At 38.8% G+C, this 18,805-nt stretch overlaps 2 protein-coding genes across 3 annotated transcripts in view; one reads left to right on the plus strand and one right to left on the minus strand.

The window, feature by feature from the left end:
• rai14 (retinoic acid induced 14) overlaps positions 1–11,377 on the minus strand; it is a 59,906-nt gene extending 48,529 nt beyond the window's left edge. For both annotated transcript variants that reach the window (XM_085463557.1, XM_085463556.1), the window contains exons 1-2: positions 11,071–11,377; positions 9,758–9,839 (exon numbers count right to left, since the gene is read on the minus strand). In XM_085463557.1, coding sequence (XP_085319683.1) covers positions 9,758–9,793 — 36 coding nt within the window. In that variant the 5' untranslated portion in view covers positions 9,794–9,839; positions 11,071–11,377. The remainder of the gene's footprint in view (positions 1–9,757; positions 9,840–11,070) is intronic.
• Positions 11,378–15,192: 3,815 nt separating this feature from the next.
• Positions 15,193–18,805, plus strand: part of scarb2c (scavenger receptor class B, member 2c) — a 22,388-nt gene continuing 18,775 nt past the window's right edge. The window contains exons 1-2 of the mRNA XM_085463558.1: positions 15,193–15,638; positions 17,724–17,881. Of these exons, the coding sequence (XP_085319684.1) occupies positions 15,516–15,638; positions 17,724–17,881 (281 nt within the window). The 5' untranslated portion in view covers positions 15,193–15,515. The remainder of the gene's footprint in view (positions 15,639–17,723; positions 17,882–18,805) is intronic.

Here is an 18,805-nt window from a genome sequence, read left to right on the forward strand (position 1 = left end):
TAAAGCTCCTGTGACTATATGGCAAGTGTTTTGAACCTATAATCACCATTACATATTTACAGGGGGGAAAAATAGAATGTAATGTTTTTCTAAGATTTTCCTTGATGTTCTGCATTTATAACCCAGTAAATTCTTTTGGTTCAATGTTTAACCACCCAGTGCAAAAGGCATTCTTTTATAAATGTTTTCAGATGATCAGCATGTGATTATGATTGCATTGTTGCACCAGTTAACACAGTGGACACATTTCATCACTCCTGATAAGGACTGATGAAATGGACATCCATTCCTCCCGTTTTTGCACAACCACATACAGACGCTACATATTCTGAATATGGCAAAAATACAGCAAAAGCTACGTGTACAGTTTAGATTCTAGCAGCTCCGTTAAATTTATGCTATGGAACAGCTGTGCCAAGTGAGAGGAGACCGCATAATCCACACATGAATTAGACACAGAGAGGCTGGATGATAAGGCATGGGTATGTGTGTGTCTGATAGTGGTCTTTGCGCATGAATGTGAATATATGCATGTGTTTGAATGTGTGTGAGTGTGTAAGCCTTGAGTAATCCTGCTTAGTCCAGCAGCTGGGGGAGCAGGTTTAAGCAGTCTGGCAGTTTGAAGGGCTGGAAGAGGATATAACACCAGGACCACTGTCAACAATAATTGAATACACAGACAATAACATGCAGTCAATCAGTGTGTGTGTAAGTATGTGTCTGCATCTCAGTCCACAACTGTCCAGCTTGTGAAAATGTGCTTGGGGGAGGGTAGTAAGACGCTGAGAGTCAGATAACAGCTAAAGCAAGGTAACTCATTTATAGAAGCTTTGCTCAAACCGCAGGGACCAAGCTGTTAATGCGGCCTCAAAAGGTCGAAGCACACGAGAGTCAGTGAAGATTTCTCAAACTATTGACACAATCAAGAAAAAGTATGCTACATGTTACATGACACTGTAAAAAGAAAATTACGCTGTTTTGGTGAAAGGTTAAATAATTAAAAGAATGCCTTTGAGGAAGAAACAATACTGACAGTATGCTACTGTAACTTTTAATGCCATATAATACAATAGTTTCTTTCTTTTCCAAGCTTTAAAACTGATGGAAACACTGTTCTTAGAAACCATCAAAACGGTTTCTAAAAAGAGTGTTAAGGTTTAGCTAGTAATAGGCAACCAGACTGGCCAGCAGCTGTCTTCAGGATGTTTGTTAAAACAGCAGCATTATCATAACTCTGCAGTGCAGGAAATAGGCCAACTAGAACAAAGACGATTTCTTGGACAGTACACCAGTAAACAAGCTAACTGTGCTAAAACGGTTGTTTTAGATTACAGATTACAATAGACAGAGTGTAAAATGAAAGTGAAAAGCTATCAAATCTAGCTGCCTGTAATTTACAGTTTAACAGGGAAATTGTGTAGATTACCTGGTGCACAATAGACGTGATAGGCACTTTTTATACAACAACCCAATGCTGCGTTCAATTATATTTCTGTTGTGCATATGCCATGTACATCGAGTATTTTTATGCAAGTTGTTTTTTTGATATGTGGTTATGGTAGATACAATAGATAATAAGTGACATTGTAACACTCAGGAAAGTGACTACAAAAATGTACTTTTCTAATGCTAATTTAACAGTAACAGTTTTGATCAAGCACTGCCAATTCCTACTGTGTTTGCAGTAGCTTCAGAGTTTACAGCAGGAATACTGTAATTTTATTTTTACAACAGCAACAAAGCTGAGAGTATTAGACTGTAAAGTCTATATTCTAGAGCAAAGTACTACTTTTTTATAGTAAGAATCTGTTGCCATAGATTTGAATAGGTACGCTGTAAAATAACAGTTAAAACCTTGTAAATGTAACCGTGTGTACTGACAGTTTTTAACTGTGACATTAGTTAGAGTGTACATGTTTTTAGAATAGTGTTCATATCATATCACTGTAACTATGTATTATACTGTAGTAGCATTTGGGAGGTGTTCTGAAATCTCAATTATTTCTGTTATCAACCAAAAAGTGTTTGCACGACCAAGAACTGAAAGAAGCTACTCAGTGCTGGAATTAAATACTTGTTCTCTTCCAAATTAAAAGCCAAAAGGCTGCTTTCTACACAAAATATTTAAATCCAAAAAACAGTACATAGTTTAAGCTTAGTTAAAGAGAAAACAGACTTGCACGAAACAATCATATTAAACACACAGTAAGGAAAGCTTACTATTGGTATGGGTGGAGAAATTCAAATGTGATTTTGCAATACTCCCATATTGAGTACTTCCATATTCATCTACACTAATACAGAACTAAGATAATACTTGCCAACACATTATTTCAACACAATATATAACACATGTATTAAATATACAGATTATATGTAACATATGATAGAAGTGTTACCACATATGGTTCTGAGCATTGGCCTATATTCTACACTTAATTAATCTTCGACAGTTCAGCTTAGATTTAAATTAATTAAAAGTACATTAATATTACATTGCAAAGCTGGTTATTAATAAACTGAAAGGCGTTTACATCCTTAGGGTACCTTACTTTAAAGAAGGTTTTGGGCTTCAGTTTTTTGGTTTTTTTTACATGTTTAAATAAAGTAACATTGACCTAACTGAACTTAAATTAAATTAAATTATGTTTTAATTCATTTTAACAAGACAGTTAAAATATTTTTTAATAACACTGCCAATGCACAGTTTTTGAAAGCTGACTGTTCAGACATGGCTGAAGCAGAATGCTTTAAATCTCACTGTGGCTATTTGCCAAACTCATTCCCAGAAACCAGATTACACCGTCTGCTTTTCTTAAACACAAGTCTCTCTCCAACACACACACACACACACGCACGCACCCTCATTATACTGGTTGTTTGGGTAAATAGGCTTAGCTGAAATGATCCATAAATTCCAAAATGTCAGTAGCATAGTCCAAAGAGATGCTCAGGCACAAGGACTACAAGGCAGACACAAAGTCTAGCAGACAAGCTTACAGCTACAAACATAGTTATTGTGATATTTCTCCATTTAACAGTAAAGAGAAATTCTTCTGATTCACTGACCTTGCATAACTGCACACCTGCTCGCAGATTCTGATAAAGCAAAAATGGCACCACTCCCTCTATATCAAGCATTGGTATGCACTGAATTTGTGTCAAAAGACAGAGCACAGCTCAGCCATGATGACCCCAGTGCAGAAAAACCCATGTTATTATCGCTGCTGTATAATCTGTGACAAAAATCACACATTTAGCTGTGTTCGCAGTCAATTCTTTGTACAGCATTAACGCTGTTTAATATTAAACTTGGAAATGCATGATCACCTCAAGCGTAGGAGGCATTTTCACACTACTCAGCCTCACAGTGCATTCACAGCGCAGCATTTGAGGAAGCTGATCTACTTAACCTGCCTGCATATTCTGCTGAGTGTGCCTGGCTGTACAGTTTTGAGCTGGTTTCTACATTCATGTCTATTATTTCATCAAACCTGTTGTTACATGCTGTAAAATAATTCAAGTAAATGATACTGGATTTGCTAAACATAATGGGGAAAGAAAGCCCTGGTTTCTGTCATGGATAATAGAGATGATGACGCCAGTTTAGTAAAGCCATAGTGGAAAATGGCAAATGTTGACTTATGATAGAGGTGACATTTCACTCAAACAGTTTTATATGCCACAATATCAGATTTTAGCTGCATTAGTAACCAATTACAATGTCTGGGCTCTATACCCACTGTTTCAGTGAGTCTATATAGCACAAGGATGGCAAAAAAAAAATAAAAAATCCTATCACACAGGGGCAATGGTTTTTTCCTGTGTGGTTAAAAACTGATCAATTAACCCCAATGGCTTCTTCCCATCTTCTCTTTCACAAATAATCACACTTAAGCCTGAAGGTGACACACCCTGCCACAGCAGCCTAAACATTAAAGCAACACACCACAAAGACAGAGGTGTTTTAACTATTCGTGCCAAGTTTGACGTCATCAAAACTGTTAACTTTTTATTCAAGTAAACACAAGGTCAAAGAAAGATCACACTATACACTGGTCCCTCGCTATAATGCAGTTCACCTTTTGCAGCCTTGCTGTTTCGCAGAATTTTTTTTTGTGTGTGCAATTTTGCATGCTTTTTTTTGTAAAAACAGCATGTTGTGTTCTGCGTCCTGATTGTCTGTAGACCATTGCCAATCAATCCTGTGCCATGTCTCCTGTACAGCACAGAATGCATTCAGCTTGTCAAATTTACATAAATCTTCGATCGCTAGCAGTGTGACTCTGAAGTGCTGTAGCGTATGTTTGTAAGTTTTCTCCCCAACAAACACAAAAATGTCCACAAAACGTTTTGCACCGTCAAAGGCGCCTGCGGTAGCACCCAAAAGGCAGATGAAGATGCTAACCATCGCACAAAAAGTTGGACTTCTGGACATGCTAAAGGAAGGTAAAGTTACCGTATTTTTCGCACCATAAGGAGCACTGGATTATAAGACGCGAATCAAATCCGTCCGTTTGACTTATCCGTCAGATAAGTCAAACGTTACTCAACTTGCTTCCTCTACTTCCGTACCATTGATTCATTAATGTTGAATTCTCTCACAGCTGCTGTATTCCCATGTTTTGGACCTGAAAACAAGGTTTGATCTTTGGTTTCATTCTATAATACTGGACTTATTTTTCTACAAAGGTTTGAACTTTGAGAATGTTTAAACAAGAGAGAAAAGTGTGAAAATGTTCGTGCCTGTCTGAGAAAAGTGTATAAAGTGTGTAGTGAGGGGTTTTAAAGCCTTAAAACATCTATAATAATTGTAAAAAATAAAGCTGGGTACTTCGCGGATTTCACCTATCGCAGGTTATTTTTAGAACGTAACTCCCATGATAAACACATTTAATATTCACTATTCATGCAAAGTGTTTGTGTCCGTGTCTTTATCGCAGATTAAGTTGTGCAGGGGCAACTGGCAAAAAGGGAGTGTAAAGGGTGATCAGGTGTTATGTCATATAAACATATTAGTGTTACTGTATACTAGGTTTAAATATTAAACTTTAAGATTACACTTCTAGTTGTTATGCTGCACTAAATGGAAAATTCTGCATGTCACATTTGCACAATTTCTGCAAGTAAGCATGAGAAGAAGGAAGAGTAGCATAAAAGGGTTTCACTTATTGATACAAATTACTTAGCTTTTTTTAAATGGGGTTTAATTTGTTTATAAAATACAATTTTGTATATAAAATAGCCAGAAATAATAGGAAAAAGCACAGCTTTCTCTCAAGTGAAAGCCTATTTTGAACATTCAAATTCTCTCCTCTCTGTAGATACAGTTGGTGAGAAAGAAACAAATAAGTTTATTGCCCCAATCCAGATATCATGTGAAACAACACATGAAACAGCTTGAGAGCATAGCATTTGAATGCATTCTTTTTTTCCACTTCTTCACTTGTTTGAGCAGTTATATATAGTTAATAGTAACTTTAATAGTAATAGCAAGTTTCATTATTATTATTATTATTATTATTATTATGACGGTAAGGAGGACAGGACGTCAGAAAAAAGCAGAGTGCAATCCAGTAAATATTCAAAATAAATGACCCCAGTTTCTAACAATGCAATGGTTAGAACAAAACTGAGTGGGAGACGTGGCATTAAAGACACGAAAAGGGTGTTTTCCTGGTTTTAAATAGAAGTTTAATTTTGGTAAAGTAATCTGTTTCACGTGCTTTTCCTTATGTGAATAAAATGTGTCATTACAAAGTTTACAGGTCATATACAGCTACGCTACGGCTTGAATAAATTTTCATCATGAACCCTTCTCAAACTGGAAAAAAACATGTATTCAATGTGTTATCATTGACCTTCTATAGCTCATAAATCACACTGTGACATTAACACAGGCTGGTCTTTTCCTGTTAAGCCTCGTGTTGTAGGCTTGTTTGGCTGAGCTGGAGAAGGATCGTTAAAGTGAAGCATTTATTTAAGATTTGACACTGAACCACAGTTTCCATTGCACATTGTCTGGAAATACCTTAATGTCATAAAAAAGCTATTTATAAACTTTCTGTTACTATTGTTTTTTGATTTTCTCTTTTAAAGGAGCCTCTGTTTTTCAGGGAGACATTCCTGAGCATCTGTCACTGCCAGACTGAAATAGTACTAATGGCTGTTAAGGGTTTCTGTAAAAAGCAATGGAATGACTATAGGCTAAGGTAAACACAGCAGCCTGTGAAACTTTGGTGCCGCATATCCTAATCACGACCAGTAGGTTTTATCACTCTGTGTGGACTGAAGTCCTGGTACTGTTTCAACCAGTTTTCTACAGCATAAAAACAAGTGTGTGCTTTACTGAAAGTTTCTTGCTTTTAAAATAAAAAATTAAGTAAGCTTCTTTTAAGCATCTGTTCTTAATTAAATGGTGAAAAAAAATCTAACATTTTAGAAAAAAAAATGTTGGCTACTGTACTTTTCAAGCAGCCAGTAAGACAGAAACTGTTTTTCTGAATATAGTAAAATCAATACAAGACACACTGAGGGTGTTATACTGACTGATGGTGAGGAACGTGTACCATAAAGAAACAGACACTTTTGCAGGGAGATCAATGAGGTTATTAAATTATTTAAAAATATGGCCTACTTTACAGCAAAACATTGCCTGAATATAGTCAATTTGACATGGAATTTTACAAGAGAGACAGCTATTATCAAAAGACTGTCTATGACTTATGCATGGCACAGAAGTGCAGGTCCAAACATCAAACTACAAATACAAAAATGGGGACCAATTACATAAAGTAGGAGACAAACCAATGAATTGTCCAAGCAATCAAAAGTGCAATAGTGTACTGTATGTGGGTGGCAGGTCTGCAAAGGCATGCATGACAGCAAACAGCATCGGTTCTGTTTCTAAGCAACGCTCACATCCACAGCTCTCTCTTTCCTCTCTCATTCCACCTACGACTGGCTATTTTAGTGAGGATGGGCATTTCACTGTAAAAGCATCTCGAACAATTTGCAACTGCTACTGATATAACAGGGGCTTAGACAGGAAAACACCTGGCAAAGGTGACGCAGACACCATCCATTACACGCACTGTGAAGGAGCTGTTTGACCTTGGAGCCCAGTGCTGGACTCCACATTTTCAAGAACAATTGACACTATTGTACTCCTCCCACATAAATGAATGAATTTGCAATAATTTACTGATATTCGGCAGTAGAGACAAAACAGAGAAAACTGGGTCATTTTTGTGAGAAATCAGCACGTGCTAAGACCAGCCCACATGGTGGTGTGACACTTTAAAGGTTTACCCAAAATCACTTAGGTATTTTGATGTTTTCGTCAGTTAATTATCAGAAAACAAAGCAAAAATCCAGGGTACCAATGCTTCTTTCTGTTACTTTCTATCACAGATGCTAATTCGGTGCAGGCTTGCTACTGAAACTATAATGTATGCTCAATGTCGCTTGCAGGAAAAAAAAATTTAGCTGAATAATTGTGATTTAGGGTTTCGAGAGTAGGTGTAAAATTGATTTCCATTCTGACAAACCTTTCAGCGGTGTACCTAAAAAGTTATGAAGGCTCAAAATGCTTGAAAAAAATAACTCAAATTAAAAAGCACCAGACTTTGGGAACCATTAACTGACAAAATATTCATAATAACAACCATTTATTTTTAATGGTTTTGTTAAATATTCTGATGTTATTGTACAAAAACAGAAAATGTATTCCAAGGGGGGGACCTTATCTAAGATTTGATTGATTTTGACTACACGTTTCTTTTCCAGCTATTTATTTATGAGTGACTTATGTATGTATGTATGTATGTATGTATGTATGTATGCGTGTATATATATATATATATATATATATATATATATATATATATATATATATATATATATATATATATATATATAACAGCAGGGTGCAAGATGCTAGCAGGCAAGGCATACATGGAACGCCATAACCAAGTGGCCGGCATAGTGTACAGGAACATCTGTGCCGAGTATAACCTGGAAGTCCCGAGGTCAAAATGGGAGATGCCCCCAAGGGTGGTGGAGAATGACCGAGCTAAGATCCTGTGGGACTTCCAGATACAGACGGACAAAATGGTGGTGGCTAACCAACCGGACATAGTGGTGGTAGACAAACAGAAGAAGACGGCCGTAGTGATCGATGTAGCGGTTCCGAATGACAGCAATATCAGGAAGAAGGAACACGAGAAGTTGGAGAAATACCAAGGGCTCAGAGAAGAGCTCGAGAGGATGTGGAGGGTGAAGGTAACGGTGGTCCCCGTGGTAATCGGAGCACTAGGTGCGGTGACTCCCAAGCTAGGCGAGTGGCTCCAGCAGATCCCGGGAATAACATCGGAGATCTCTGTCCAGAAGAGCGCAGTCCTGGGAACAGCTAAGATACTGCGCAGGACCCTCAAGCTCCCAGGCCTCTGGTAGAGGACCCGAGCTTGAAGGATAAACCGCCCGCAGGGGCGCGCTGGGTGTTTTTATGGTACTATTCTTAGTTAGCGTATTGTCTGTCTTGTCTTAATGTTGGTTTATAATGGAGCACTGTAACAAAAAATAATTTCCCCCAGGGATCAATAAAGTATTCTGATTCTGATTTTATATGCAATGATGCAGCTTTAAAAAAAATGGAATCAAACATTAGGAATAAATTGCTGATAGTTTTGTTGTTCCCAGAATAATTTTAAGTGCACATTTGATTGTTTTCCTTGATGTTTTACGTGTGGATCTCGAGGGGGGTTTCATTTTCTCCATACTAGCACACATCTAGCCCACTACACAATAATCCCGAGTCGTGTTATGCCTTGCAGCTCATGTTGTGGGTATAATTGAATAAAAGGGTGCATGTACTTCACCTAATTCCTCCTCTGCAGATCAGTCTCTCTCCCTCTCCCTCAGCAGAGCATGCCATTAAATCAGAGCTCACCATCCTGCCCCACCACACACTTGATCACATGGAAACTGTTTACATAAACCAAGCGTCTCATTTAGATACCATTCCTCAGTACAGCTGCCAACGTCTCCACTTCTGACACACCCTCCTTAAATCCAGTAAACTCTGCAGACCTTTCCTGTCTTGCCGTTTGGCTCTGTGTCATTAGGGTCACTGTGACAAAAGATGAGTCAGACGCTGTGGAGACGCCTAACTTCCTGTGAGTGTGGAGCATCTCAGACTGTGACCGAACAAATGACTGAACTACCTTGGAGCAATTCCTCCCAAAAGAATGATTCATAGTCAGCAGGATCAAATTCTCATTCGGAGCAATGCAGAGTCAGACGTATCTGTGGTTTTTGTAGGATTCATTTAAAAAGTTTCCAAAGTGACTCAAAGAGAAACGCATATAGCTTCTACGTTGTCAAGCAGGGTAAAAAAAAGCAAAAAGCTACCACAATAAATAGTTCTGCATCCTTTTTTGGGCCCTTAAAATCCCATGACATGCCAAGCGAAATCAAGTATGTTTATAAAGAGCTCCAAAATGGATTACACGGGCATCATGATTTGTTTTAGTTCTCTAAACCCATTTATTTTTTTCTACAGAAAATATCAAAATATCAACAAGCCACAGGCTTCTGCTGCAGAGTCCAAAAACTGAGGAATTCTGCCAAAAATCAATGCCGACTGTTCAAGACATACATGCACAGACAGTGACTCATCCATGCAGACATGCACATGTGCACACACGGTTGCATGTACAAAACATACATAGCCAGAAGCACATGTTACATTACTTACATCAGTTTTTCTAAACTTGGCTTTGAGGCTCTTCATGTTCAGTCCGACCCATGCAGTCGCTCACTCAATCGCTCAGTCGAGACTGCGAAGAAGAAGGGAGGGGAAAAAAAGCCACACAGATGTTTAAACTTAGCCTCTGTGATGTTAGTTCCCATTTTAAATGTGACTCAGTGTTTCTGAAGACTTGATTTTTGGGCTTTTTGTAACATTATATTCGCATAGATTAGCCTTGGTGAGCTGTAAACACAGAGCACAGAAGCAGAGACAAAAAGTAGTCTGTAAAAACTAAAGAGCAGTGTTTGCTAAAGCCTCATCAATGAGTTGTAGTGTAGCGCTAAGGGACAAAAAGAGTCCTACATTTGTTATATGTCAGAAGCACTTTTTAATTTAATTTCTCCTCTTTTATAGTACCACATGCAATTCTCTTTTAAACCTGTTGCTGATTACGATGCCTCGCTTTCTATCGTTTCCTACAAGGATGTTATAAATCACAGCAGAACCCTTGGGGATGTCTGGCGACTGTATTTTTGCAGCCTGACTGCCTCAAGTAATTTTCAGTTCCTCAAGTCTGAAATGACCTTGTCAGTGATTTAACCCCCAAATATCCTTTGGCACATTCCTGCCGAAATTGGGCATCTAACTTACTTCATTATTTCCAAGGTCTGCTTGTATTACAACTCAGAGCACAGTGTAAGCAATTTGAGATTCTTTGCAAACATTACTGGCAGTCTGGGGTGCAGGAATAAACATATTTTAAATGTGTAGAAAGCACAGAAGCATAAGTTAAAATCTGATTAACTCTTTCTAAGTCTTATTAGAGAAGTGGGAGGGTGCAAAATAACCCCTGCAATATCTAGCCAACATTCAAGCTATTTGCCAACCGCATTCATAAGGCAACCTTAATCCTGCTTTGCGTACAATGAAACTGGCGTGTGCTGTTATAATTTCTCAGCAGAAAACACGGGAGTAGAATAAAAAAATAATTGTCCAGGATGTCCCGCTGAAAAGCAAACTTCACTACTGACTGCTGTCAACAAGCATCTCTGACCCGAGCGTCTCAAGCAACTAACCTTTGCATATTTGCCTCACTGCACATCAAACAACCACATTTCTTTTTTCTTCTTCTTTTTTTTTTTGTACACGGATATTATGGATACGCGGAGAGACACGGTTAAAGCTTGGATATCAGATTGGACTTACACGAGAGCGGTGCTCCGTTTAAATTCACCAACGGGACTCACACAGAGTTCAACTCTTAAGCATCATTTCGACCTAAACTGCTTACATGATGTGAAATTACCGGACACACTTACCCTAGTCCTTGTGCCGAGAGTCGCGGGGAGCGCGAGACACATAAAAGAAGAGACGAGCGCTTTTTAAAAATAGCTAAAACCAGATTAGCCGCTGAACAAGTGTGAACACAGCGAGTCTTTGTGGAGCTATGTCGACCAGGAGGGAGCATACGGAAGGCGAAACCGGCGCGACCCTTCACGGCGGCTCTCCTCGGCCCGCATTCATTAAAAGTTGAGCTGTTGGTGGACTCCTGCTCGTCTCTGGTTTGGGACTCAACTCAACGGCCGCTGCCCGGTTTAGGAAAGTGACGTCACTCCCCTGGAGCTCTCGTGACCGCGGCGAGCGAGCCCTGTTCTGTTCTCTATTGTACCCCCCATTCATGTTGTGGTTAAAGGGGCCTTTCCCACAAAACCCCACCGGAGGGGTGCACATTTGAGAACATTTGGACCCTCGCCCACTGAACACGCGTTTTCATGCATTAAACTTCTGCTTCAGCTATTAATTCAACTACATAATAATAATATTAATGCAAAAAAATATGTCTCGAACTTTTATAGTGATATTACACTTGAAAAACACTTTAGGGTTACAATTTATTTATTTGTTAAAACAAAATAAAATAAAATGTATTTTGAACAATTACAGCTTCCTTTGCCATCAGTGCCGCAGGCAGGTATCATGCGTAAGAGCTGTGCTTTTATCAGGTCAAAAATATGTTTTGGTTTTTTGACATTTAAAATGGTGTAATTATATAAAACTATCAAATATATTATAAACATGACATAGCATGTTTTTGCTTAAGCATTTATACAACATGTCTCATTTCTTCCATTCACACACACATTCACTCTCTTCTACATCTATGTGCTTTCACATTCCAATGAATGCATCAGAGGCAAGTCAAGGTTAGGTATCTTGCCCAAGGACACTTTGGCATGCAGATTGGAGCACCCAGGGACTGAACCTCCAACCTTCTAACTACAGGTTACCACCTCAATCTCCTGAGCCACAGCGACAAATGTTTTATGTATGTATGTAAGCTAAATGTTGTAAAATAATGGTCCCCTGGAGATGTGCCACTGATGTTACATTCTAAGAAAAGTCTATTATTTAGAAAGGACACATCACAGTGATGAAACCCTATAAAGCTTTCCTGAAACTCGAAAAGCATTGTTTATGGTAAGTCCAGTGTCTCTTTTCTTTTTCTTTTGTTTCTCTTTTTTTTTTTTGGAACATAACTCAGGAAATTTACTCAAATGCTTTAAGGGGATGTGCTTTATTTAAGTAATTCTATGTAATGTTTCACTATATTTTAGATGCAAATGTTGTACTTTGTACTGAAAGAAAAACATTGATGTATGGATAAATCCTGAGTAAAACCCAAAGATGATTACCAGACAGAAAAGCAACAGAAATAAAACTTTGATTGTATTTTATGTTGGATGGTGAAGATCAGCACAGCAGGACTTAATATATCATAACATTTCTGCCCTAATATTATTCAACCTCCACAAATCTGGACTCTGCACTTCAGTGCCCCAAAGATTGTGAATGGGTGTTTGTTTAAGTTGTGCACAGGGTGTCACCTGGTCTCCAGGCTGTAAATTCAGTGTGCATCATCTCTGAAGTTGAGAAATGCTCCTAGCTGAACAAGTCATGTTGATGTTATGGGTCTATGTTGCAACAGGACTGCGGTGAAACGTAATAATACAGGTGTGAACCTGTCTGAGCTGTAAGGGTTTGACGTTTATGTCATTTGTTAAGATGTGATAATGTATGCTAGGATACAGTGGGGCAAAAAAGTATTTAGTCAGCCACCGATTGTGCAAGTTCCCCCACCTAAAATGATGACAGAGGTCAGTAATTTGCACCAGAGGTACACTTCAACTGTGAGAGACAGAATGTGAAAAAAAAAAAAATCCATGAATCCACATGGTAGGATTTGTAAAGAATTTATTCGTAAATCAGGGTGGAAAATAAGTATTTGGTCAATAACTAAAATACAACTCAATACTTTGTAACATAACCTTTGTTGGCAATAACAGAGGTCAAACGTTTACTATAGGTCTTTACCAGGTTTGCACACACAGTAGCTGGTATTTTGGCCCATTCCTCCATGCAGATCTTCTCGAGAGCAGTGATGTTTTGGGGCTGTCGCCGAGCAACACGGACTTTCAACTCCCGCCACAGATTTTCTATGGGGTTGAGGTCTGGAGACTGGCTAGGCCACTCCAGGACTTTCAAATGCTTCTTATGGAGCCACTCCTTTGTTGCCCGGGCGGTGTGTTTTGGATCATTGTCATGTTGGCAGACCCAGCCTCGTTTCATCTTCAAAGTTCTCACTGATGGAAGGAGGTTTTGGCTCAAAATCTCACGATACATGGCCCCATTCATTCTGTCCTTAACACGGATCAGTCGTCCTGTCCCCTTGGCAGAAAAACAGCCCCATAGCATGATGTTTCCACCCCCATGCTTCACAGTAGGTATGGTGTTCTTGGGATGCAACTCGGTATTCTTCTTCCTCCAAACACGACGAGTTGAGTTTATACCAAAAAGTTCTACTTTGGTTTCATCTGACCACATGACATTCTCCCAATCCTCTGCTGTATCATCCATGTGCTCTCTGGCAAACTTCAGACGGGCCTGGACATGCACTGGCTTCAGCAGCGGAACACGTCTGGCACTGCGGGATTTGATTCCCTGCCGTTGTAGTGTGTTACTGATGGTGACCTTTGTTACTTTGGTCCCAGCTCTCTGCAGGTCATTCACCAGGTTCCCCCGTGTGGTTCTGGGATCTTTGCTCACCGTTCTCATGATCATTTTGACCCCACGGGATGAGATCTTGCGTGGAGCCCCAGATCGAGGGAGATTATCAGTGGTCTTGTATGTCTTCCATTTTCTGATGATTGCTCCCACAGTTGATTTTTTCACACCAAGCTGCTTGCCTATTGTAGATTCACTCTTCCCAGTCTGGTGCAGGTCTACAATACTTTTCCTGGTGTCCTTCGAAAGCTCTTTGGTCTTGGCCATGGCGGCGTTTGGAGTCTGACTGTTTGAGGCTGTGGACAGGTGTCTTTTATACAGATGATGAGTTCAAACAGGTGCCATTCATACAGGTAACGAGTGGGGGACAGAAAAGCTTCTTACAGAGGACGTTACAGGTCTGTGAGAGCCAGAGATTTTCCTTGTTTGAGGTGACCAAATACTTATTTTCCACCCTGATTTACGAATAAATTCTTTACAAATCCTACCATGTGGATTCATGGATTTTTTTTTCACATTCTGTCTCTCACAGTTGAAGTGTACCTCTGGTGCAAATTACTGACCTCTGTCATCATTTTAAGTGGGGGAACTTGCACAATCGGTGGCTGACTAAATACTTTTTTGCCCCACTGTAGCTCACTGTGTCATATAGTAGCCATTCTTTCAAAGTTTTTTTTTTCCTTATTTTAGGGTTTTTGTGCTTGTAAACTATACATTTTTACTAAATTGTTGGTATTTTTTTTTATAATAAACTAATATAAAGTGTGTTCTGATCTGCTTCTCAGATGAAAATGAGCAGCATTTTTTTTTAATGAAGCGGTCTAATTTGGGAATTTCTGATCAGAGAAGAAAAAAAAAACAGAAAACAAAGTGAGACAAAGACTGACACACGTTGTTACTCATAGTTTAGTCTGGTTAGACGAATGACAACCCCGGTATACGGTCCGCTATAATTTCAGGTTAGAGGCAGCAAAGAGAACCAAAAATCTTAGTAAATGGTAAGACAGGGACATCTAGTGGAGAAGCTGTTTACTGCTATGCCACTTCCTAAAACGTAGCGCCTGGTGTTGTGTGAATAAAGAACTGTAATTTGTGATTCGCAGACTGAACCTGTCCGTCCTGCCCCTCGTGACAGTTGGCTTGTCTTGGTTCTTTTGTCTTTTTCTCTTGTCTCTTTATTGCAGTTTGTTGTTTTTAAAAAAAGCTTAGTCCGAGTCGCACTGAAATGAATGACACAATTTTATACTCATATTTAACAAATATGTTTTTTTGTTTTGTTTTTTAAGTCCGTAACAAAAGGTTTAAACTGCTACTGCTTTAGATAAAAAAACAAAACAAAGAATGTTTGCCTTCAAGATAGATAGCCTACTCGTTCTGCGGTTCAGCTATAATAACGACCAGCTCTTGTGGAGGGAGTTTAATTTGTTATGTTTTTCATACATCATATTTCACCATTGAGCCCCATAACAAAGGTTAAACAGATTATTTAAAATCACTGCAGCTTCTTTTTTACGGCTGAATGCTCACTGACCCTATCGACTGTCTATGAAACCGGATGTGGTAGGAGCGAAGTGTCTTATTCCGGAAGTGAGTCTTTGCTCTACCGAGCAAGTTCCTGGCTTCTCAAAACAAAAACAGCAAACAGTGGGTAGCTGCTGTCAGTGAAAGCTGAGAGACGTGTTTAGCCTTCTACTGCCTCGTCATGGTGCTAAAGTCATGTTGCGTTTACAGCGTCGGAGTTGTTTCTGTACTGATGCTGATTCTCGGCATTTCGTTGGTGTTGACCAGTGTGTTTCCACATTTAGTACAGTCAATGGTTAAAAAGGTAAGCATCTAATTTAGGCTAGCCTTTGCAGTAGGCGTTAACCTCAGATAAGCTAATATGAGACATTGTCATAGTAGCTAAAGTTAGCTCATTTAGCGTCTAAGAAATACAGCGTGGAATTATTTATGGAAGTGTTTTTAACAGTTTTAAGCGTTTCAGGTTTGAATGTTTTACAAATGGCTCGCCTTAGGATACAATTTCAGATCTGTTCTGTCACCCATTTACTTAAGTAGCAGTGTTTATTTCTAGGGTTGAAAAGATGAGATCACACAATGTGTACATTTTGTATCCTAAACATGCGGAAATCTTTTGGTAGCACAGCTAAAATTAACACGGCTTGAAATAGTTTAAATAAATAGAATAATATATCAATAAACGCTCAGTAAAAGCAAACATAATTTGACAAAACCCAAATCTCAGTATGGTTCAGACCTATTAAGTAATTGTAAAAAAAAAAAAAAAAAGCGAAATGGCGCAAATTCAACAAAGTATTACAGAATGTAACACGTCTTACTAAATGTAATAAAAAACAGGATAGTAAATCAGATGATTTTAAATGGGCACAGACAGTGCTGTGCAGTAAGAGCTTTGAGTTTGTCTTAACTGTTTTGATTGTAGAGGGTCTAAAAATATTTACATGAGAGAACAGGTGATTATCCGCTAGACAGATCTGTTGTATTGTAGACCGTTGAATTAAATTAAATGTTGTGTGGATCAGTTGAAAAAAAAGTTCTCCACTGCTTATTCGACAATTGGCACAGAGAGTATTGTATGCTTTTATAACATTCATTGCTAAATATAGTTTAACATGTGACATAGATGCCATCTCAGTATTTCGCATTTGATCATTTTGCCTTTTATTTGTGCTTTGTGATTGTCACCAAATATTGTGTATCATATGTGGCATAAACACTCACTGGACACTTTATTAGGTACACATTACTAGTATCAGATTGGATATCCTTTTGCTTTCAGAATTGCCTTAATTCACATGGTCAAAAAAGGTGCTGGAAACATTCCTCTGAAATTTTGGTCCATATTTACATGATAGCATCACACAGCTGCTGCAGATTTATCGGCTGCACATTTATAATGTGAATCTCATGTTTAACCACATCTCAAAGGTGCTCTACTAGATTGAGGTCTGGTGACTGTGGAGGCCCTTTGAGTACAGCGAAATCATTGTTATGTTCAAGGAACCAGTTTGAGATGATTTGTGACATACTGCGTTATCTTGCTGAAGCAATAGCCATGGTCACCAACAATAATCAGATAGGCTGTAGTATTTACATGATGCTCAACTGGTACTAAGCATTGACTGTAGAAAACTGTTTTCTACAGTCAATGGTACTAAGAGGTCAAAGAACATATCTAAACACCATTACACCATCAGCTCCAGCCTAATCCTGCCCCTGCCACCTGTATGTTGTAGCAGAAATCAAGACTCCTCAGACTGGGCAATAGTTTTTCAATCTTCTATTGTCCAATTATGGTGAGTCTGTGTGAATTGTAGCCTAAGTTTCCAATTTTATAGGTTGTGTTGATGTGTTATGGGTTTAGAGATGCTCTTTATCATACCTTGGTTGTAACACGTAATTACTGTTACTGTTGCCTTTCTATCAGCTTGAAGTGGTCTAGTTATTCTCCTCTAACCTTCACAATCACCAAGAGAACTGCCTTTCACTACATATTCTTTCTATTTTCACACAGTTTTCTGTAAAATCTAGTTGTTTGGGGAAAATCCCAGTAAAACAGCATTTCCTGAAATACTCAAACCAGCCCATCTGGCACCAGCAGTCATGTTCAGAGTCACTTAAATCACGTCTCTTTCCCATTACGATACTCAGTTTGAACTTCAGCAGGTCCTCTTGAGAATGGCTACGTTGCTAAATTCAATGAGTTGATTATGTATTTGTGCCGAAAAGCAGTGGCCTGTGAGTGTGTGTGTGTGTCATGACACCAAATGATGATTTCATCTGTTTCAGCAGGTTCATACCGTGTAACGTGAAGTGAAACTGCATATCATCAGCACAGTAGTCATCTAAAATAACATTTTTAACCCCACCGCCCTTTGTCCCCCATTAGCAAGTCATTCTGAAAAACGATACAGATGCGTTTGAGGCCTGGAAGGATCCACCGGCACATATCTACATGCAGTTTTACTTCTTCAATCTCACAAATCCCCAAGAGGTGTTGGATGGGGAGAGGCCAGCTGTGGTGGAGATTGGACCGTATACATACAGGTGAGGGAGGGAAAGGAGAAACGCTTAACATTTGTTTCTCCATTCATCTCTTGATTTAAAGAAAACAAAACAACAAAAAAAACTAAGTATCAAGTTACTGGAACATTTTAAGAGGTGGAGGCAAAGCAATGATGTATCAGCACCCATAATGGGAGCTTTTAAGATTCAGTGGTGCCAGTCTTACGATGTATATTAAGAATAAATGTGATACAAATTTATTGACTAGTAATAAATTTGACTAGTGAAGGTGTTGAGTTAGATGAAAAAGGTTTATAAAAGCACAATACATCTGATTTGGAAAATCAACAACCTGATAAAAGTAACAAAGCCAACGCTGCTGCACGCAAACTGTGGAGCAGTTAAAAAGATCAGAAAAAGACACTGCAATAGTAATTAAGCAGGTAAATAGCAGCCAGGTCCGGCTAATCAGATGGCATTAGTTAGCATCTAAATATTACACTTCATGACAGTTGGAAAAAGACTGAACAAGCGTGGCTTGTTCAGCAGGATTCCCTGGCAGAAGTCTCTTCACTCTAAAAAAAAGAACAAGACAGCACAGCTTATGTTTGCAAAGTTGCATCTGAGCAAACCACAAGATTTCTTGAACACTGTGCTTTTTTTCAGATGGACCAAAGAGATGATTGGCCACAATGCACAGCCCTACTTTTAGGAGAAAGCCCAACACAGTGTATCAGCACAAACGCCTCATACAAATTTTCAGCCAGTTTTGGAGGAGTGATGATTTGTTCTTGTTTTGCAGTCATTGATTAGATCATGAACTGCTCTGTATACCAAAGTATTTTAGAGCCAAATGTGAGGCCATCTGTCTGACAGTTAGCTTCAGCTGAAACTGGGTCGTGCAGCAGGACAATGATCTCAACCACAGCAGCAAATCTACAACAGAATAGTTGAAAACAGAAAATG

The sequence above is a fragment of the Copadichromis virginalis genome, linkage group LG7, assembly GCF_057382275.1.
Source record: "Copadichromis virginalis isolate Kocher_CV1m ecotype Utaka linkage group LG7, C_Virginalis_male_GT1.1, whole genome shotgun sequence".
Classification (NCBI taxonomy): Eukaryota; Metazoa; Chordata; class Actinopteri; order Cichliformes; family Cichlidae; genus Copadichromis; species Copadichromis virginalis.